Consider the following 24,534-nt stretch of genomic DNA (forward strand, 5'->3'; position numbering starts at 1 on the left):
AATTGATGAATAGATTAAGCATTGATTATATATATATGTACTGAACATTTTTTCTCTTTTGTTTGTTTTGTTTCAATATTTCAATGTTTCTGTATGGTAGAAAGGAAAAACTGGGCAAGGCAGGGAGTAATATTGTCTTTTGATGAAGATGTTGCAAGAGAAAATAAGTGACATTGTGTCATACTATTGGTTCTTATGTATGAAGAAAATTATGACTGAATTCTCTTGGTCTCCAAAATGTGGATGAAAATATTTCCTATCAGATTTGAATGATAAAAAGAGATATAGTAATATAAAATGTTTTTGAGGAAAAATAAAAAATAACCCAATCTATCTTATTCATGGTTCATGGTATGGGCATGCTATGTTTACACCATGGTATTCTGATATAATGGAAGCATATTTTCTGATTTATGTAGACACAATTTTGGGTATGCTTAATGAAAACAGTTCTTTAGACACTTTACCATCTGAATTTTTCTTCACCAAGGAGGGCATTCAATGAGGAGGACAGAAGAATTAATAGTAGGATGGAAATAATCAAAGTGCATTGCATGCAAGTCTGAAACAACTACTCATTCATTCCACTGTGTACAATTAATATACATTACAAAATTCTGCCCCTTGCAGAACTTTAATCATTGTTTGGATTTTTATTTGGATTTTAGTCACAGTAAAAAGTAACCAATGTGTTTGCTTTCTGTTCCTAGATATGTATTTCTGTCTGTTCCTAAACATGTCATACTGATGACTCTCATTTTATTTGAATTTAATTGCTTAAATATAGCAGTTTTGCATATTTGTGAGAATAGAGAGAAATGATACATCATGTTTTATGTAACAGGTTGTAGAATTGCTTTTATATTAAAGAATGTATGACATTCTAATTTTCTCTGCCAGTTGCTACTTTGATTATTTTAATTCAATAGAAGAATTAGTACACCAGCATACTCTGGTCTTATAATTTTAATAGACATATACATTACTGCCTAATATAAAATTTACAGTCATAAAATGAACAGACTTGCCTAATAGTAATGTGAAAACATGGGAAATTCCTTTTATGAGGACAAACCAGACTCTAGAATACAGAATTGATGAATGAAGTTATTCATTTATATTTGCATATAAAGTAATAACATGTTCATATAATGGCATGTTTGCTTAATTTGGTTTATTCTCTCCTTATATTTTATCAAAGGACTGATACTTTCAAAATTATATTTCTCTTATTTTACTATACAGCTAGTCCTTACACTAACCAACCCCTGACTTGAATTACCCTTAATATTAGCAAAGAGGAGCACACTGGAGGCAGAATTTTAGCAATGGTGAATTTACTCTATCAAACAATTATTTTTCAAAATAAATGTAGGAATCCCTGGTTGCACTTATGCTAAATAGAAGTAGAGTTGCTCTTGAAAAGCTAGACTGAAGATCAAAAGTAAGAACTAATACAAAAATAGGGACATCATGGGTTTGCTACTGAAAGAAGACAAATGAAGACTAGATACATAATAAAAGAAATACCCTTTGGGGTCTAAGTTCAAAATCTTGAGTCATCACGATGAATGTAAATATCATTAAGGAAAGAATTTCTGACATTTGTTTAAATGATAAGGAAATCTTTGCTCAGGATTATTAGGATAGGTGTTAAGTGTCAACATAGACATGATAGGGAAGAGACATTAGGCTCAACTCCAAATAGAATTTAGACAGCAGGGGACAGTCACAGAGCACTGAGAGGCGTCTCACAAGATGGAGAACTACTAAAGTATCCATCAAAGGTATGAAGGCTTTCTTTTCTTTCTTTTCATTTCCTTTTCTTTTCTTTTCTCTTCTTTTTTTTAAGATAACTGAACAGATTTCTTGGTGATGACAGGCAAGAAAGGTCATCAAATGTTTAAGGTGCCGTGTGTGATCTACTTGATTATGACTTTTAAAACTGTCCTAGATAGGTCAAAGATATATATTTCATTGGAAAAAGACTATCAGAAGACCTTATAATTTGATAAACAAAAGTGTCAATGTCAAGATCCAACAGTTCAACTATCCCAAAAAGTAAAGACACAAAAATATCATTGTCAAGTTGATGAAAGAAAACAAATGGATATTGAAAGTAACACCAATTATGGCTGATTTTACAGACATATGATCTGTGATGTTTTTCTCAGATACATATCCTATTTTTCATTTCACACTCAGTCCAAATATCTATCCCAACAAATCCTTTCCTGTCCTGTCAAGTCAAAATTAATCGTTCTTTTACCCCATTTCCAAAAATTTACAGAATCTGTAAATTCTTTTAATAATCTATAACCACGAATGTTGAGCATAATGACTTGTGTAGTATAAGGAACACCTAAGTAGGGGATGAGTTAAATCCCCTCAGTTAATGAAACTTTAGCCAGTTCAGAAAGGGCTCATTCTAGGAAAGTGCTCTGTTTGACTTCAGAATTGGTTGTCATGAAGTGTATGCATAACTCAAAATGACCTCTATTGTACAGCTTCAGTCAAACTGGCACCAAATGTTTCCCTGGTACCCTTGTCTTGTGTACATTGGGGTCTAAGTTCAAAATCTGGAGTCGTTGCAATATTCAATTTCAAAACAAACAGAGAAACGATGAATGTAAATATCATTAAGGAAATAATTTCTGACATTTGTTTAAATGACAAGGAAATCTTCTCTCAGGATTATTAGGATAGGTGTCAAGTGTCAAGATACCATAGATCGTAGATACCATTTTGACAACATATTACTAAAGAAAACTTGAACCCTTGATATTCTGAAGGGTCCTTTGAGTCAAGGAAGGGGAGGTATAGAAGGAACAACGCCATGGCTTTAAATGGATGTTGCACATCCCAGTTCTCAATGAGTCATTTAGCTATAAATGTTTTCTCCCAATAAGAAACCTATTTTGTTTTATTTCTTTGCTTTTATATGATGATATACCACTTCTTGCCACATACCAGGAATAATAATAGATGTGTTGATTAAAAATGCTTAATTTCTTGGCCTTTAAATAACTTTTAAAATTTGTATGCATATTGATAAAACAACCATCTATCACGATAATCTGCATAAATCATGAAAGTACATTAAAAACATGTTTAAATGAAACATGAGATCAGTCTCAGAATGAGATCCCTAAGGGAAATTAACTTTGTAACCTTCAAATTCCAGAAAAAAGCTTTTGATCCTCCTAAGGCAAACATTTTTGAGATACAATTCCAACATATAATTACTATTGCTTTCTTAGTTAAACATCCCTGGTCCCTGCTGGCTGATTCTCTGCAAAAACTTACTTTTATTTCCAATTATATCATTATGGAGATGACAATCACGTCTAATTAAATAAAAACATAGAAATAATTGTCAACCCTTTATCTGTGTAAGCTATAATTTTGCCGCCTATAAAAGAGTGACTCATGAAGAAAAATGTAGCTGTCTTGGTCCAAATGATAAGGAATAGAGAGGAATCTATTTGCCACTTCCTACTTATTCCAATCATTCATTTTCTAGTTGTCTTCATATCTTTTATCCTTCATTGAGTACTTAATAAGTATCTATCATGCTACTTATACAGAAAGTTTGAGAAGTACAGGTTCACATTAGTTATAGTCTTGTCCTCAAAATAAGTGTGTAAGATAATTTCTTTAGTGGGAAAACTATGCCATACCAACCTATGAGTAGAGCTTATGATTGTAATTTGAAAGTATTTCCTACCATTCTCATTATACATAGAAATGATTATGTCCACATGGTAGGAATATTCAGAAAAACTCCCAGTACCCCAGGAATCAAGTGTCTTTTTCTATCTAATCCCAAACAGGAACAGTACTGAGTCCTTTTGAATTTATATTAAATCATGGAATGTGGGTACTAATAATCCATTCTTGGAATAAGTGTTACTGTCTGATTCATCCTGTTCTTAAAACAGCAAATGAGAGAGAAAGATTTGCTGATCTCTTTTGGTGTACAATTTGAGGGTCAAAAAATTAAGGTAATTTCAGATGGTTATAAATATAACCATGTTTATAAGAGAACTTTACGAGAGAGAATATGTTATAGAGAAAGCAAGTGTGTGTGTGTGTGTGTGTGTGTGTGTGTGTGTGTATTCATGTGCACATATGTGTCTCTCCAGGGACTGTGAACAGTAACCTGTTAAAATGTTTTCTCATTGTATCACTGCTTTGGCTACAAACTGCTGTGTTACTTATGAGTTGCAAGAACAAGAGTTTCACCCTCTGGTGGCTCATGACTGTAATTCTAGCTACTTGGGGAAAAGATCTGAGGACCTGGTGGCTGGAAGTCAGCTTAGGCATGAAACTCTTACCTCCAAGTAACCACCAAAAAGACCAAACTAAACCTATGGCTTAATTGGCAGAGTGCTATTTTGAGCACAAAAGCTCAGGGAGAGCACTGAATGTCTGAATTCAAGACCCAGAAGCAGCATGTGCGTATGCGCACACACATGCACACATACAGAATAGGAGTTTCTAGGGAAAATTTAAATTTACTGAAAACTACTCAAGGATGCTACACCACAGAAGAAATAATTATAAAGGATCAGAAGAGAAAGGCAAAGTACTTAAACAGAAATGGGAGAGAAAGCGATTAAGAAGCAGGAAATTCTCTTTATAAGAAATGAGAAAGTGTTTTGTTTTTTCCCTTCCCCTCCACAAATTATAACAACATCAAATACAGTGAACGCAGGGGTTATATCTTGGGGGAGGGACATACAAAGAAGCAAATAAATAATCGTTTAAATAGGGATACAGGTGGACCCACTGCAACAATGAGATGTACAAGTCGTTATGTCGAAAACGAACTTTACAACTTTGGTAGGATGGGGGGGGGAGGATTGGGTGGAGAAGGGGGTGGGAGGATGGGATGGGAAGGGGAAACAAAGGAGGAGGCTACAATGCTTGATAAGAAATGTACTCATTATCTTGCCCATGTAATTGTAACCCCTCTGTACAGTATTTTCACAATAAAAAAAATGAGAAAGTGAACACCATGTTCAGGGATCTTGAGGCAGGTTAGTAGCACTGAAAGGTAAATGTAATCAAAGAGGGCCAAAGTTAAAGCTGGATACAAAAATCAAGCACCAGTACATGAAGATTTATGAATATTGCTCAGACATTTGGCCAGCTTTTAAAATACCTTGGATATGCATGGACTCATTCACCTAAGAGTAAACTATATGCTGTCAGATCATATTATGTATTTCTTTGTTGTTATTCAGCATATGTAAATATATTATAATAATTATTTGACACATCTTATAATATATGTATACAGTCACCAATTTCCTGGCTTGTAGATAATGTAAAATTATTAGGTCTGTCTCTCAAATTTAGAGGACTGTCTAGACCAATTGTTTCTCTGATGTTGAACATCTGAAAGCAGTGGAGTTTTCTATTTTAGTATTAATAACCTAGGTACTATGCATCAAGATCTGTATCCAGAAAGCTAAAGTGAATCTTGGTAACTCTGTACTTCTAAGCAGCTCCTCAAAAATGTTGCAAACTACTAGAAAGCATGAAAACAACCTTACCAGAGTTAACTCTATTTAAGATTGCTTAAAGCCACTAGGAAGAATATTGTATCCTTGTGATTGATAATGAGAATGTTAAAAATACAAAAATATTTAGTAATGAATTGCCACTTATTTAAGGCTACTAAGTACAAATCAAAATCATTACTGTTATTAAGGTAGACCTAGAATAAATATTTTCTTAGATTTGTTTTCAAATATAATTTGAAATAACAATTTTATATAAAATTACCATTCTGTATTGATTGCAACATTTCAATGCATTTAACTCCTAGCGTATTTTACCTAAGGAAAGACAAATTACATAAAATATCTTCAAAGCTACAAATAATAGCATGGCTAATTCTTAGTACTTCAGTACTTTGGCTATTTAAAACTTAATTAGAAAATACTTTTCACTTTTACTGGTGACCAATACCCAGGTATTTTATCTGTCATTTTATTAATGCAGTCTGTTGCATTTATCATCAAGAGAAATTTATTTTATTTTATTTCCATAATAATTTGAAATTACTTTGATATTTAAATTATGTTCATTAAATTAAATATGCTTACTACATTAATTTTTAAATCAAGTATAAATGCATATGTTGCTATTATATCTGATAACTATTTAGCTCCAACATCTATTTGGTTGTCTGAACACATGCACATATATACTCTTATTTGAAACATAATTTTTAATTTAAATATTCAATATTAACTAAACTATATAATTAATTTTCAGCTTAACAATTCTCTCTCTCTCTCTCTGTGTTTCCTATGCAAACACTCTAGCTCTTACCAATGTCATAATATCCCCAGCTTTTATCAGTATGATTTTAATCTATGGAGACTATTTTTCTTTGAGTACCTTCATATCCATGTGCAATTACCTGGATGACACTATCCCCAGGGCTCATGTCTGTGTATACGTAGACATTATAAGATATCTCAGGGAAGGTTGGTGTGTTATCATTTGCATCCATCACTCGAATATTGACCACAACTGGCTTACTTTCTTGTACACCATCAAATGCTGTTATCTTTGGTGAAAGGAAAAAAAAGACACACAATTAGAGAAATCATTGAATATAAGCAGTACATAATCCACCTCTACAACTTAACACTATTTTATATGAACAGTTTCAAAGGGCACAGGGCTAATTCATGGATAAAAGGAAAAAGTAAAAATACTACTACATATATTTGAAGGTGTTTGGTTTTTTTTTAATGTGCTAGGAAGTAATTTGAGGATTTTGTTCTATTTTAATGCACTTTAACTCCCAGCACATTTTACCTGAGGAAATATAAATTACATAAAATGTTGTTGAAACTTCAAATAATAACATGGCTAATTCTTAAGATCTCACTATAATTTAACTTTTAAAACTTAATTAAAAATACTTTTCACGTTTACTAAATTTGAATGCAATATAGTGTTTTTACCATCAACATGGTTAAAATACGCTTACTTTTGAAAGACTCATTGACATTCACTATTAGTGATATCTTCATCACATTATTAGTAATATAAAAGTACCTAAAACAAGATGAGTGTTACAACCACCAGACATCCATCTTTGTCTCTATGACTTCTGGAATCAATTACATATGGAAATTTAACAGTCATGTTGGTGAAACTCTGCTTAACTGTTATATAAGCTTCTCCAGAAAATATGCCTAGATGACTTCTTAAATTGTGTCTATGAGCTCAGTTTTCTTTTATATTTTATTCAAGTACTTGAATTACTTCTTAACTGTATGTACTACTTGCCCAAGCATACTAGTCTATATATACATATATAGAGAAACTGATAGATTGAGTCATATAAATCCATATGTGTATATGTGTACATATATATGCTAAATAGTGACTTTAATAATTGATGCTTATTTCTATGCTGATAAGCCTAATTGGCATTTCTCAATCTCCATACTAGTGACATTATTAGGCAGATCATTATTTGCTGTTTGAACTGTTATTCACTTGGCAAGTTTCAGTGCTTTTCTGTCTACACATCAGATATATGTACTGTTTCACAGTTGTGACAACTGTGAAATCCAAATATTGCCAAATTTTCTCTACAGGAAAAATATACCATTAAGAAACACTAGCCTAACCCTGTGATAGAAATGAAAGATTCCAACGGTGAGTGAAAGAAAAAAATATTTTTGGTGTATGTTAATGTGTATTTATCATTCATGGTTGATAAAGATTAAGAAATGTTTCCTTCTGTGGGAAAATATATATTAACATTTCTACACAGATGTATAACTAGAAGAGGGAGGTATGTGAAGATTTTTTAAAATAGTTTCTGTGGTGTTATCTGACACATTGAATTTTTTCTCCTCAAATCATTGACATTGGCATTTTATCAGATATCTCTTATCAGTTATAATGATACAGATGTACAGCCATAATCGTGTTTACCGAAAAGGTGTAAGTCTGTTGTTCTTCTCTGTCCACTGGTTGAAGCAGGGTGAGGAAGCGGGTAATGCCCGTCTGCGTGACGGTGAACACTGACGTGTAATCATTCAGGAAAAGGTGAAGCTCTGGGTCTTTTGTCTTTAAAGAAAAAAAAATCCATTATCTATAATGCTGAATAAATGAGGCAGTCTTTGAAATTTATTATACAAATGAACATAGAAAAGTATTAAGAATTTCTTTGAGGGCTCTGATGGCTCACAAAGGCTGAGACCTGGAGAACTCATGTTTGAAGCCAGTTCTAGTACAAAAGTCTAGGAAACTCAAATTCCAATTAATCTGCAAAAACGTCATGGTTCAAGGGTAGAGTGGTGAAGTGAAGCAACAAGCTGAGCAAATGAAAGTGCTTAAATTTATAACCTGATACTGCCAAGGGTGAGTGAGAAAGAGACCAAGAGAAAAACGAATTCCTAAAGACAAAGAAAGATTAAGTAGATGTTTACTTGTAAGTCATTGAAAATATCCAAAAGATGGTGACCTATAATGTAGCGTATAAAAACACTAAAAGAAGTACTGGATTAATCACAGTGAAAAGGGAAAATTACAAAAAAAGGTAGAATTGAAACCAACACAATTGGATGTAGTCTTGCTGAATACTTAATTACACTTTCCATAACTTTATTTTCAATTCAAGAAATAGCAAATGGAAACAAAATAAGAAAATTGGAGCTCCAAATTTCAACCTGGGAGTTAAAGTAACTTCATTTACAGTAAAAAACAAAAACAAAAACAAAAACACTCATATGCATAATGCTATCTTGCTCTTCCAATGTAAAAACAAAGGAACATTGGTATATTTTGTTCATTCCCTATAAATATCATGCTTGCTTTCTTTCTCATTTAAATATTGTAAGGTTCCCCAAAAAGAAGAGTAATCTTTAATTAAATTACCAGATTTGATATTATATATAAATATTAAAAGAGCTTAGAAGAAATAATATACACTTAGAGTTAAATATTTTAAAATTTCAAGACTAATAGAAATTATATTGGTATTATAAAAGCTTCATGTTTCATTACCGTCCATGAATGATATGTAATTACTGAAATTCAGAGATAACAGAAATTTGAATGGTTGGATGGGTGCATGCAAAAGAGAAAGAAAACAAAAGTGTGACAAATAAAAATGAAAATGTTAAGAGAGTGGACTCTCAGGTAGACTGAAAAGAAGGAATACGGAATAATATAGGGAGGTGGGTATCTGCAGATTCTGACATAAAAATTTTTATACATGATATGATGGCAAAAGTGATTAATGAGGGAACACTATTCTAAGTTTAGTGTCAAAAATTCAGCAGAAAATCGTAATGGAAAATAGCTCACAACTGGAAACTTTTTACATGGAACAAGAAAGTTGTAATATGTATGCTCAATATATATGCAAGAAAATGATTAGTAAATATCATTTACTTGTGTAAGAGAAGGGAATATTCATTTAATCTAAAATATTAGTTCAGAATAAAGCAAAATTATGATTTTTTACTCCATTTCATTGGTTGTATATTTTTTGCAGAAGGGAAAATTCACTCTATCATGCACTCACAAATACAGAGGAAATGAAAACAAAAGCAATTACACTAACATCAAGATAAACCAGTATATAAATGTAAAATAAAATTATTTTACCATATAGAACTGTGTTTGTGAGAGGTATTTAATAAGAATCAAATGTGTTATTTCATACACATAGAACATATTTATGTCTATATGTGCACAATCAACATACTATACATATGCATATACACATGCAAACATATGTACCTATGTAGGTACATAAATGACAAAGTACAACGAGAAGTGAAAATAAATTTTATCTAACCTGCCAATTTTAATTAAACAGCATTTTGCTGAAGGATTTGGTTTAAAATTTAAAATCTTTTAGAAAGATGATGAATTACTCATATCTGTTGTAGATTAAGAATCCATAAATAATGATACAATATTCAAATTCAAATATTGTTGGTTCATTTGAACCAACAGGAATTCCTGTGTTCACTTGAACACAGAAATGTGTTCCCATTCTCATAAAGAATTTTTAGATATGTTTATATGTGATGAAATTTTATTAGGAAAAAAAGAACAAGAGGATAAAGCACAACAACTGACAACCAGACAATGCACAAATAGTACCTACAGGAACTCCACCAGGTGGAACCTAAATGTGAGTTAGACATTAAACACACTCTGTGAGTACAAGAGACCAGAATTACAGAACATGTGAAAACATACCTGTAGAAAATAAAATGATCAACATTTCTTGTTACATTTAAATTACAACCTTTTCTAAAAATGCATAAATTTTTAAATGTCATTGTGACCTATCAAAGATAGAACAATGATATTTACTTCTGATTACCATTTAAAATACGTAATGTTTTAATGAGTATATTAAACTAGATTCCAAGAACACCTGTATTTACAATAATACTTTATACAAAGGTAACAGGTTGATATGGAACTAAGATTTACTATTTTTTTTCAAAACAGATGGGTAATCTTTCTTGATTATTGTCTTTCTTTATTTCTTATATCAAGAACTCCATTGTCAACTTTTGCTGGTTCTACACTCAAAATATGATATTCTCAGATATAATTCTTATAAATCTTGTACACTAAATTCTCTACTTCTAAATAGGCCTTATTTTTAAACTGTAATGTGTTTTTAAGTAAGAATGCTTTTAAATATATAAATATAAAAATCTGTATATATACATATATATGCATATCTCTACATGTAGTTATCTATGTGTCTTTAGAAAAGAAATAGTTTAAAATTTTTCTTTATTAATCAATGTTTCATTACGTATCAAAACCGTGCTTTATTTTCACCAAATTGAGAGAGAAAAGAACAATTCAATTTTTGAATAATAAGTTCAATTTATCCTCTTCTTGTCTTTGGCTGTCTTATAGTCATTCTTGAAACAACTCTAGAGTCAATCTCCTACAGTGACCTCCCCCCACCTCCCGCTCCCTCTTTCTTTCTTTCTCTTTTGCTTTCTTTTTCAAACTCCAGGTAGACACATGTCTTATCTGACATGTTTCTGTCTTTATAAACAGTTCATCCTTAGCTAATTATCTTTACTAATTTCAATTATCATAAGAAATTTTATACCATATTCTCTTATTTTAAATTAAAACAACTTTGATGTTAATGAAGGTTTTTTAATAATATTAACAGTAAAATAATTTACATAATCTAAAGAATGGTTAGTAAGAAAATAAAATAATTTGGAAAAGTATAAATCTGCCTTCAAACCCACTGATGACTAATTCATATATTTAATCTGTGTTCCAGTGACTAGAGAATTTTGAAGTTGCAAGTAGGCTTGTTTCATCTCAATATAATAGAGAGTTCTTTATGAATTAGATTTGTCCAGCCATGAAATGGGACATGCCGTGAGTGGATTGTTGAATTAATTCAGTATTATTAGAATTTCTGAAATATATATTAGATACCATAATTCCTTCAATCATATCTGAATTTATCAGCATGTTAAAGAATTAATAAAGTCTATCAAGTATTAATGACTGTGGTAGACATTCAAAATACACTCATTATTAAGACAGCAGACCTAGTCTCAAGAGAATTAAACTACTGAAGGGAGAAATACACCTTATAAAGCTGAAAATACCACTTTAGATAAATGCATCAAGGAATAACAATCAATTTAATGAAAACTCTGAATGAGATTCTTGAACAAATAAATGCCTCAATTGAAACATATAAAATCACTAGTCACTGAATATAAGTATCTACACTGATTTATATAAAAGATGAAGTATTTCAAAACAAAGGAAAATTACTAAAATTATATATGATATATTTTGGGAGATGTGAAAAAGTACAAGTAATTGATAAATGCATTAGTTGAAGCATAAAGGATTTGAAATTGGTGATGAAGAAATATTCAGGTAGCAAGAAACAGAATAAGTACATGAAAATAAGTTTTCTTTCATAGAGAAATTGATGCTATAAAATTATATTGGAATTTTGTCCAATATAATCAGATTTTGCTCTTGTAGCTGAATGAAATATATATTTAAGTAAGAAATGAGTAGAAGAAGACCAACTGGATAAATGGAGAGTTATATCAATATTCTAGGGATGGGTTAGATGTTTTAGAGTGTGTGTGGGAAGCCAAATTAAACTATTCTTAATATTTTGTAAGGTTATATAAATATATAAAAAGTAAATCTGTTAGTTTAGAAAATTGTGTGACTACATGATCACATGTTTTTAATTTTTTGGGTACTTAACGACAATCATTCCTCATATTAAAAATTGGTCCAAACAAGCAATTACTTGACAATGTTTGCAAAACATTGCAATTATGCCACCTCTGTTTTAATAACTTAGGAAAATTATTTTCTTTCATGCTCACGCTGATCAGGCCCAGCTAAATAGAATTCCAGTTTCAATCCCTGCTACCTACCCCATCCATAAATTCCTGGAGACTCTGGTCTTATTGATTTGATATCCTAGCTTTATATAGTATCACTCTGAACACAGCAGTAACATTCTATTTTGCCTATTCTCAATAATTTTCCATTCTGGGAGGTAGGGTCAGTACCACAAAACCAAGTGACAGCAACCTGTGGAGTAAAGAGGAGGCAATATCAAGACCTCCTGGTCTTGTTAGCTGGTATGTTAGCTGTCCCCACATATATGTTTTTAATAAAGGACCATAATCCTGGACAAAAATTCTCCCTAATCATACTCTAGGCTGTTTTTATATTCACTTTGTAACTTTTTTCACTATCCACAATTATATAAAATTGTTTTCAATTTATATTAATATAAGAGATTGTGCTGGTGATTTCACCAGCAACAAGTGAAACATTTATTTTCCTCCATATTCTGAGAACCTGCAGGTGGACTAAAGCACCCATTTTAAAATATCTCTGATACAGAATTAAATCATGATATTAAGATTCATTATAGTGACTTTGTTTTCTGTTCTATAGTTTACATAATTATGCTTAGCAAGATTTGCTATTAATATAAATGAACACGGTGAGACAAAGGACAAAGTGTGAACCAATGCAACAGCGATTCTCACAACACACTATGTTGAAAATGAACTTTAAAACTTGGGCAGGAGGAGAGTGGAGGAAGGAGAAAAGTGGGGAGAAACGAGGGAGGGGGTAACAATGTTCAACAGAAATGTACTCATTGCCTTACTTATGTAAATTTAACCCTTCTGATATCACCCTTAGAATAAAATAAAATAAAAACAAATATACAAAGTTATATATGACAAGATGTGAACTTACGTCTTCTATGTCTTTATCCAGAGCTACAATTCTTAGGGGAGTGGTTAAATTTAGACTATCACAAATGGTTGCTCCCACGGGAGCAGATTCTAGGATATAACCCTGATAACTGGGCATGGTGAAGTACGGGCTCTGGTTGTTTTCATCCAGTATCTCAATGTGTAGACTAGCGAAGGCAGGGAGAGGGTGCCCATTGTCCTGTTCAGCCTAAAAGTGAAAAAGAAAGACCAGTTCAAAGTTTGCCTTCTATGTTATTCTTTGGAGTGACATTTTACATGCTCTGAAGCGTAGTACATTTCATGATGCCAGTGCTGTCAGTGTAGGATACAGTGAGTGAGATTTTGTAATATCAGTTCCTCTGTGTCCTCTCTCTCCTTCCTCACCACACTGCCTCTTGTATTTTAACCTAAAGATGAACCTCTTCGAAGCACGCTTGTGTACCAAGTACAGTGTGTTTACCTTCACCTCTGTCTTAAACTCTGGTAGGTTCATCAAGCACCCCAGCATACATAAATATTCATTTACATACCAATTTATATTTACCGCTTAAGAAAAAGAGCATTGTTATGAATTTTACTAGAGGGCTACGTTATGCTTTTATTCTCTCCGCTTTAATTAGAACTAAACACTTGTCATTAAAGACTTATCTTCTTCAGTTTACATGGTTAAAATATTTAAACTTTCAGCTATTTATTGATTTGCATTAACAATATTATTAGTTTCTATCCTTAAAACAGCCTGACGCTTAGTTACATTTTTCTCAAGATCAGATACAGTAAATTGTTTCTACTTTTAGTTTAAATCAGATATTGGCAACACTCTCCAAAAATTCTTTAAAGAATATTTATTTTTGAGTTTGTAGTTCATTTCTGCCACTAGTTGAATTCTTTTACAAATGAAGAAAACTTGATTTTTGAACCTACACCTCTTACATTGATCACAGATAAAAGTACAATTGTTGGTTTGTTGGTTCATTAGAGGGAGGTATGATACCATGAAGATATAACTTATTTATTTTGAATCTATAATCCGGTGAAAACTCTGTCATTACATGTTTTCTATTTTATCAGTAGATATTGAATAAAACTATTACTTAAAAATTAGCAAGAAATAAAAAATAAGTTGTGTCCCTATCTTGGGGTTCATTTCACTTAACCTCATCTTATATGGTCATATGTACATAGCTTTTGACATTTTCTGCTTATACTTATGTGGGGAGGGAAGGGATGGTAGGGGAAAAACAAGGGAGGAAGTAACCATGCTCAATAGGAAATATATTCATTACCTTACTCCTGTAACTGTAACCACTCTGTACACTATTTTTACAAGAAAAAAACACTTTAAAAAATTATTACTTGAAAAGAAAAAGAAAAACAACTTACAAACTTACTCAGGAGGTTGACATCTGAGGATTGTGGTTTGAAACCAGCCTGGGCAGCAAAATTCCTGAGGTGCTCTCTTTCGCTCTTTCGCTTGCTCTCTCTCTCTCTCTCTCACTCTCTCTCGCTCTCTCGCTCTCTTGCTCTCTGGCTCTCTGGCTCTCTTTCTCTCTGGCTCTCTCTCTCTATATATATTTAATTTAATTTTATAGTAAATGTGATATACAGAGGAGTTGCAGTTACATAAGTAAGGTGATGAGTACATTTCTTTTTGAACACTGGTACCCTGTCTCAATTTCTCCCACTTTTCCTTCACTCTAGACTCTTCTTCCCACCAAATTGCAAAGTTCATTTCCAACATAGTGTCTATGTTACATTAGTTCACTCTTTGTCCATTGTCTCAACATTTTGTTATTCCCTTTCCCGTCCCCAAATCAGATAACGTATATACAAGACATAGGGTACCTAAGTCAAAAACAGTGACAGCAGGGGATAAACCAAAGGAAAAGGAAGAGAAAAAAATAACATAAGTCAATTATTTCACAAACAACAAAAACAGCAACAAAAAGACCTCCTGAGACGATTATCTTCACTAAACTACCCAATAAATTTGGACATAGAGCTGTAGCTTAAGTGGTAGAACACTAGGTTTAAGCAAAAAGAAGCTCAGACCAAGAACTGGCACCAAAATAAACAAATATATAAACAAACAAAAAAATTATGAACTTCCCCCCCACAAAGTATAGACTATCTTACTCTCTTCCACTAGATTTTACTTGTCTGAATGCACAATATAATGAAGCTTGCTCTAGGAAGTGAACTGAAAAATTGTTAAAATTCAGTATTTCTGATGCATATGACATGTTCACATTAATAAAAGGAATACCTCTCCCTCCTCTAAGTAGTTGCAGCCTTTTGAACTTTTCCACAAATAGCTTTTGAAGAATTTATTTCCCAAATTCCAGTTCTTGTCTAGGGTATATTTGCAGGGGAGAGTTTGGGGTATCTCATATTTTTATTTTATCTTTTTCTTTTTTCAGTTGTGGGGCTTGAACTCTGGGCCTGGGCCCTGTCCCTGAGCTCTTCAGCTCAAGGCTAGCACTCTACCACATAAGCTACAACACCACTTCCGGTTTTCTGGTGATTAATTGGAGATAAGTCTCATGGGCTTTCCTGCCTGGGCTGGCTTTGAACCTAGCTACTCTTCCTGAGTAGCTAGAATTACAGGTATAAGCCACCAGCACCCTGCTATTATTATTTTAATTTTATTATTTCTTCCTGTCTTTCAAGATGATTTCAGCATATGATTTACTTGAATTTTAATGTCCTGGTAAATCACATGAAAATCTTATTCCAAAGGTAGAGCAAGTACTTCATAAGGTATGTCCAAGCAAGTACTTTTGGGAAAAAAAGTAGGCTTAGCATTTTTGCTTTGCCATTATGGTATAGATAAAGTCCTAGGGTGAACAGTTTAAGATAACTGTTCATTTAATATAATTTTTTCCAAGTCTTTCCATTTCCTAACAAATGGGGCAATGTCATTCTTTCTGATGGAGGCATAGAATTCCATTGTGTATATATATATCACATTTATAGGTCCCATGGTTTCCCTTATTTCCAATATCTAGTATATGTATGAGTCAAGCAGAAAAGGTCAGATAAGGTGATGCTAGGGAAATGAATCCTAAGATATGTATTCAAATGTTTTTTTTTTCTTTCATGCGACTGTTTCTAACGCATTTATAAGATTATTTCTTTGTTGCTTTGTATGTCCCTCCCTCACAGAATAACCCCTGCTTTCACTGTATTTGATGTTGGTATAATTTGTGGAGGGGAAGGGGAAAAACAAGTCGTTTAAGTAAGGATACAGGTGGACCCATTGCAACAATGAGAAGTACAAGTTGTTATGTCGAAAATGAACTTTACAACTTTGGTGGGGGGAGCTGAGAGGATTGGGTGGGGGGTGGGGGAAGGATGAGAAGGGATGGGAAGGGGAAACAGAGGAGGAGGCTACAATGCTTGATAAGAAATGTACTCGTTATCTTGCCCATGTAATTGTAACCCCTCTGTACAGTATTTTCACAATAAAAAATAAATAAAAATTTTAAAAAAATAAAAAAGATAACTGCTCATGACACTTAAGGAAGTGACTATTACTCTTTTATACTTTGAACAAATTTTCAATCTTACATTGAACTTCAAAGCTGGGGGGGGAAAGGGAGGAACCTCATTTGTGTAATAAAATTCTCTGCAGGAACCTGCTCAACTCACTAAAGTTCTACAATGGCTTTGGGGCTCAAACTCCAAAAGGGTACATTTCTGTTTTTTTTTCTATGGACATATTTTTCTTTTGGAATGTTTTAAGGAGAAGTCGCTTGTGGCAAATCTATGCTCCTTCGGTCAAAGATCATATTAAGAAAGCCAACTAATTAATAACTTAAATAATTCAATTCCATTAGTTCCAGACTTCTCATAAAATTGCAATTCTCTTTATACCTAGAGAGATTCATTTAAACTTTGATACTCAAACATTAAAAGTCACTTAAAAAGTTTGACAGTAAGTTACTAAATGTTTAAAGGAATGTTAAACCTAAAAAAAACCCCTCAAAATGTAACCAACAAATTATAAAGAATTGTGTTGCATATAAGAAAATTATTTGCTTTTCAGTATGGAGGTTCCTCAAAAGACTCCACATAGAGCTCCCCAATGACCCAGCAATCCCACTTTTGGGCATTTACCCAAATGATCACAAACAAGGCCACACTAAAGCTACCAGCACAACTATGTTTATTGCAGCATTATTTACCATAGCTAAGACATGGAACCAACCCAGATGCCCCTCAGTAGATGAATGGATCAAGAAGATGTGGTATATATACACAATGGAATTCTATGCCTCCATCAGAAAGAATGACATTTCCCCATTTGTTAGGAAATGGAAAGGCTTGGAAAAAATTATATTAAGTGAAGTAAGCCAGGCCCAAAGAAACATAGGTCCCATGGTTTCCCTTATTTGCAATATCTAGTATAGGTATGAATCAAGTGGAAAAAGTCAGATAATGTGATGTTAGGAAAACGAAACCTCAAATATGTATTTTAATGTTTTTGTTTCTTTCATGCATGTGTTTCTAACGCATTTATAAGATTATTTCTTGGTTGCTTTGTATGTCCCTCCCCCACAGTGTAACCCCGCTTTCACTATATTTGATGTCTGTATAACATGTGGAGGAGATGGGGACAAACAAGTCGTTTAAGGATTCAGGTGGACCTGTTGCAACAAGGAGAAGTACAAAATGTCATGTCAAAACCAGCTTTACAATGTCGGGAGGGGGGTATGATTGGGTGGGAGGGAGGGGGGAGGCTGGGAAGGGAGGTGAAGGGTAAACAAAGGAGGAGGCTGCAATGCTTGGTAAGAAATGTATGCATTATCCTGCCCATGTAATTGTAACCCCTCTGTACAGTATGTTCTCAAGTAAAATAAAATAAAATTTAAAAAAAAAAAAAAAAAGAAAATTATTTGCTTTTAAGGTTATAAATGCAATGAGTATCATTTTCCTAAGAGGATGTAAGTGTATTTTGTTTAGTAAAAAGGAAAAGATGCCTTTGCTAGATACAAGTAGCAATCTCTCAGAAGGTCTTAAATACAACAACAAAATAAAAATTGATATATTTTCCAAAAAGAAAATATTGTAGTAGACTAAAATATATTTTATCTCTACTTCAAGTAAAAATATACCCATTCTGTAAATGATTACAATGAAAGGAATCATCCTCAAAACTCACAGGACCTTTCAATGATTAAAAATGTTCCTTTTTGTTTAGAATTTGAGATACAAACTAACATGAGAATGACTAGTACTTTTCCATAATTTGAAGAAGAAAAGCTCCATCACTCAGGAAGCTGAGTCATCGGAGTTATGTCAAAATATTTGGCTGGTGATTGTGAACAGGAGAGCCATCATAATTCTGCATTAATGCTGACCAGAATCAAAATCTACTTCTTTGTAACTCCAAAATCTTTTTTGTTTCTCACTAAAATTAGGTTAGTAGTGCATAAAATTATATTGATGATGATGAAACAATGGCTAAGCTCATGTTATTTCTTTCAACTCATGGTATACAGCAAACCCACTTTGTCCAATTCTTGTTTCTGATAGATCCCTACAGTTTTTTTCTTTACCCATTTAAACAAAATTGCTCTCTGTGTATGGTAAAATAGAAATGACCCATCTTGTATTATGTGATTTTAAAGGCATCAGCAACATAAAAAGTCACAAAAAAGTATTGATTTTATAATGGCAGTATATTTCAGAGCATACAAGGTAATGAGGGTAAATTTAGTATGTGTAGTTGTTCTTGTGAAGAAGCAAAATAGAGCTGATTGCCTACATATTTTTCATGCATCAACCAAGAAGCTTGTGACAAAAGAACACCTGGGAATAATCATTTGATGCACTAGAAGGTGTGTGTGTGTGTGTGTGTGTGTGTGTGTGTGTGTGTGTGTGTGTGTGTGTGTGTGTGTGTGTGTGTGTGTAGTGGGAAACGGAGTTTTGTCAAAAACTGCCTCAAAGGTGGGTTTAATTTGGGCATTTTACAAGATATTAACTTGCTAACGTGTTCTTTCATTGACCTTCAAGACATATGGCTTGGCCCAATTCAAGGTACTGTGATGACACTGGATAAATTGGCATTATATTTCAAGCAGTTGCAGGCAGCCTTAGGAGAAAGGAGAGTGGCCAAGTAAAATGTCATTTCTGCCTGTCAGCATCTACAATTGCACAGCCTCTTTACTCATAAGCTGCATTGTATTTCTGACCTAAGTAATGCCACTGGGTGAATAATGGTATGAAAAAGAGGACACTATCCATTCTTCCCTTGTATATTAATTCATTTAATTGACATAAGAGCTTATTCATTCAGCCTATTAGAAGTTTTAGAATATGCTGGAAGAAAATAAAAGGGTAGCTTTTTATACAAAGAAAGAAAATAATGCTTTATGTAATGACTTACTTAAAAAAACAGAAGAATTGTTTGAACAACCCAGACTCCAGTGTCTCATGTCTGTAAGCTTAGATACTACATGGGAGACTCAAAAGAGGTCTACACTGGCCTAGACAACAAAGCTGTGAAACCCCCATTTTAACCCAGCTTGAGATCACGTGACAAGGTATGTGGGATGCTAAGGATGGAAGATTGAGGTTTCAGAACTGCCTGGGTAGATAAGCCCATGAAAGTTCATCTCTATGGAGAAGCTGGGCATGGTACTATACATCTATGATGGTTGCAATGATGAGATGTCTACTATACACATACCAAGGCTCACGCACATGTCCATATGAGAACCAATAACTGATTCTAAAAATAAGCAGTGGTAAACAGGATTGGAGGCGTGGTTCAGAAGTACCTCAGCAATGTAGCAACTGTGCGAACCACGGTCCCATCAGAAAAAAAAAAAATAAGATGGACATTGCTGCTGATTCAAATAGATCAGTGGGTTCCAGAAAAGCTATGATTTATTCAGAAATGCACGCAGGTATTTTTTTTCTCCTGCCTAAAATTTTGGATGGGATGATTTTCTCAATAATAAACAGATTGGTATTCTCACAATAAAAATTAATTAATTAATTAAACAAAGGAAAAAAAACAAAAAAATAATAAACAGATGACTTCCAGTTTCCTTAGTGATCTTAGTGTAATGGCATTATAGGAAGATGATGTGTGAAGTGAATAGGTTGTGAGAGCTGCATGCTTATGAATGAGAGTAGGGTCCTTATAAACAGTTACCTCAGATGGCTCTTTCACTTTCTCTACCCATTATAGAAGGAGAAATTGGCAGTTTACAACTCAGAAGAGACTTCACCAGAATTCAAATATGTAGTTGCCTTCTTTCAGAGTATCAGAATATATGAAAATTAATTTCTGTTGTTCATAAGTAAATTACTATATGCAATATTGTTGAACTAACTTGAAGAGAAAGCGGTGTTTGTATATTTCATTCATTCAAGAACAATATGACTAGGAGTACATAACTAGACAATTGCAAGAAGTCATAGATTTGTAAAGTTTGTTTGCTATGCATGTGCCTTGTCTCTGTTGGCTGGGAAAAATGCTGAAATTTTGGTTTCGATTTGTCCTTACATTGGGTCACTGATGGTTCTTGTTTAATCTCTTCAAAAAGGAAGTTTTCACTCTTCTTACCTCTGTAGTTCTTTGTTACAAAATTCACAATACATACAGAACAGAGGGAAAATATATCTCACAATCCTCTTACCAGATTTAATGAATTTAAGTGGTTCTTTCATTTTCATGTGAGATCTCTTCTTTATTTTGAGAAGGGATGAGTGATGATGTGTGACAGTCTACTCTGTTTGATTTTTGGCACCTGTGATCTTTCCACATGGCATAGCCTCTGCTGGAAAGCCACATGCAGCTGTTTGATATATTTCTATTGTTGTTATAAAGATTCCCGATGAGCAGTGTGAGCAGATGAATGAGAGGTAAGGAAAAGAACTGAGGTTTGAGACACAACTGTATGAGATGCAAGCTGGGCAACCGTAGAGAATGTAGGGAGTTGAAGACATACACAAGATCAATTCTTGAAGAATCTGGACAGTATGCAGATGGAGACAAATAGGAACAGAGAGACTTGTGAGAAAATAAGACAGCTTAGCTTGGGTTGCTAGCCAATTGTTATACCGACTGGAAGAATAATCAAGTTGTAGGAGGTGTGACATTTTTAAAAAGAAACTGCAAAGCTTCATGAATTTTTTATTTGACAACTATGAATAAAGTATGATCAATTATCTAGCCAATAATTGGGAATACAGTTATAGATATCAAATGGAAATGTGCCAGAAAACCGTGGTAAATTTATCTATGCCTGCCTTGAGAGAGAATATGCATGTATTTCAGTCTCTTTAACACCAAGACAAATGTAAAGTGTCTAATAAGCACTCATAAAGAATCTAATAAATAAATTTTAAAAAACTAGCACTAGCCATGAACTTTATTGATTTGATTGACTGAATTGAGGCCTCTGTGGAAACTCTGGAAAGTAAGTGAGTAATTGGCATCATCACACCAGCATAGGCTACACATTTTATTGACTCTAGGGATGTAACTCTCAAATCAATATCAATATTTAAACTTACTAAATTCAATTCTCTGATTTATTTCCTACATTTAAAAATATTTGGGGGTGGGTGGGAAGGTGGCTCAGTGGTAGAGTGCTTGCCTTGCATTCATGAGGCTCTAGGTTCTATTCCTCAGCACCACATAAGCAGAAAAAAGCCAGAAATGGTGCTGTGGCTCAAGTGGTAGAGCGCTAGCCTTGAGCTGAAGAGCTGAGAGACAGTGCCCAGGCCCAGAGTTCAGGCCCCACAACTGACAAATATATATACTGGCTTTACAAGTAATGTAGATTTTGTGTGTGTGCAGAGGGTGGGGGAGGCTAGGTGCTGTTCCTGAGTTTCTTTTGTTTAAAACTAACACTCTAGCACCAGGTGCCAGGGGCTCATACCTGTAATCCTAGCTACTCAGGACGCTGAGATCCAAGGATCGTGGTTCAAAGCCAGCCAGGTCAGGAAAGTCCGGGAGACATTTATCTCCAATAAACCAACAGAAAATCGGAAGTGTCTCAAGTGGTAGAGCACCCGCTTTGAGATGAAGAGCTTAGAGATAACACCTAGGCCCAGAGTTCAAACCCCATGACTGACAAAAACAACAAAAATAGCACTCTACCACTTCTATAGCTCTACTTCTGGCTTTTGGTGGGTAATTGGAGGTGAGAGTCTCACAAACTCTTCTGCAAGGGTTGGCTTTGAATAATGATCCTCAAATCTCAGCCTCCTGAGTACCTAGGATTTTAGGTGTAAGCCTGCCAGGCTTACATATCCTTTTTGGATGTAGTCCTAAGTGGCTGACACAATGCTGAAACATAAATCAGCCTTTTTATCCAAGTGTGGAAATTGAGAATTTCACCACAGAATTTTTTAAATTGAGTCAAAGATGCTAGAGACCAAGTTCATATATTTTTACTGTATTTGTTTTATGTAGGGAAGATGCAAATATTCCTTAACTGTTTTAGAATACTTACTCGGCAAGAAGAAAATTATTACTCCAGATATTTACTGAGCACACTCTATGGGTTCTGTAGAGATAGATTTAAGCATAGGATACAGCATAAAACCAATAACGCACTCTCCTACCGGAAAAGATCAAGAGAAAGTAAGCACACAAATTCGTTGTAAAATGCTCTGGGCCACTATGGGCCACCATAGAGAAATGGGCTGCAAAGAGAGGATCCCACCCAAGGGCAAGATTGTTTTAGAACAAGTCTCTTTTATTTAAAAGCTGAAAAAACATTGTTAACTAAACCTTTGACCTGGAGAAGGAGGTATAATTGGTTCAGAAAGAGGGGCTGCATCTGCAAAGGAAAAAAGACTAGAAATAACAAGATGAACTAAGTAGTTAATTAAGGCTGGACACCGAATGTACACAGTGAATTGTAAAATCTTAGGATGTGATATAGTAGGTCCATGAATTAGAAATAAAACAAGTTAAAGATCAGCCTGCTAGACATCCAATGGGTCTCTGAGTAACAGAATGACAATAAAGGGACCATGTTATAATATTTGCAATTTTGGTTTGACCTCTGGTCAGCTAAAGTTTAATCAAAGTTTTAGTCAAATAGATTTAAGTAAAAATGTAATTATTCTTTAAGGAACTGAGAGATAGGGAATTATTAAAACTTTTCTTGTTTATTTACCTAAAAATTGAAGACAAGTAGATTTGTATTTGATGCCTGGACTACCTATGTGTAAACTGATAGCTCTCTAAAAATACTAAAAATGTGGCAATGATAGTAAATCTTCTGTGCTTTGTTACAGATGTCACACATGAATGAAACACAATACCATCTAGCACCTCAAATGTTCTTCTATATTTCTACTTTGCCAGCATTTTTGGTGTATAGTTAAGGTTACATGTGATTATCACTTCTCTTATCATCCAAATTGAAAGTTTTAAGAGTGACAGGGTAAGGGAAAGATTGTTGAAAGATAACAAATAACCTGGACCTAGATGGCTCCTGCCTGGAATGCAAGCTACTCAAGAGGCTGAGATCTGAGAATTTAAAAAGCCAGAAATAGATGTGTGGCTTCAGTGGTAAAGCATCAGCCTTGAGTGAAAAGCTAAGCAAGAGAAGAAGGCCCTGAGTTTAAGGCCCAGGGCCAGTACACAAAAAAAGGAAGGAAGGAGGGAGGAAGGGAAGAAGGGAGGAAGGAAGGAAGGAGGGAGGAAGGAGGGAGGGAGGAAGGAAGGGAGGAAGGAAGGACAAAAGAAGAAAAGAAGAAAAAGTCAGACATAAACATGAATGTCCTGTGTCAACTTCCGTATATGATTCCCATTCACAAATTCTGTCATGTTTTTAAATATTCTCAAATGATAATTATTCATGGAAGGTTAGGTTTGTGAGGTGAAATGGAACATCCTTTGGTCTTCCAATTATGACTTTTAATCCTTTAATATGCTACACTGTGCAAACTATCCAACTTTGTCTTCCTAGATTCACCTTTACATTTTTACTTGTCAGTACATTAAATCACTGGCAGAAATACTAAGAAAAAAGTGAAGATGATTAATCTTTAATTCGTGACACTAACCAGCTGTTAAGTGTGCATGCTGCTTTTTAAAGCAGAATTATTTTTCAAAGTCTAGGAATAGATACTTGATTGTGTTTTACTTTTTTCCCCCTCAGCTTTCAAAATTGAAACTTGGATCAAGCCCAATAAAACTTTTGTGGTGAGTGAAAAATGAAACATCATTAAAATAAGAAAAAGGGAAGGAACTGAA

At 33.7% G+C, this 24,534-nt stretch overlaps 1 protein-coding gene across 12 annotated transcripts in view; it reads right to left on the reverse strand.

The window, feature by feature from the left end:
• Pcdh15 (protocadherin related 15) overlaps positions 1-24,534 on the reverse strand; it is a 450,667-nt gene that overhangs the window by 191,067 nt on the left and 235,066 nt on the right. For all 12 annotated transcript variants that reach the window (XM_042696488.1, XM_042696486.1, XM_042696489.1 and 9 more), the window contains 3 exons: positions 13,303-13,509; positions 7,975-8,109; positions 6,437-6,586 (listed from right to left, as the gene is read on the reverse strand). In XM_042696488.1, the coding sequence (XP_042552422.1) occupies positions 6,437-6,586; positions 7,975-8,109; positions 13,303-13,509 (492 nt within the window). The remainder of the gene's footprint in view (positions 1-6,436; positions 6,587-7,974; positions 8,110-13,302; positions 13,510-24,534) is intronic.

This window comes from Dipodomys spectabilis, unplaced genomic scaffold, assembly GCF_019054845.1.
Source record: "Dipodomys spectabilis isolate Male_0828 unplaced genomic scaffold, ASM1905484v1 ptg000207l, whole genome shotgun sequence".
Taxonomy (NCBI): domain Eukaryota; kingdom Metazoa; phylum Chordata; class Mammalia; order Rodentia; family Heteromyidae; genus Dipodomys; species Dipodomys spectabilis.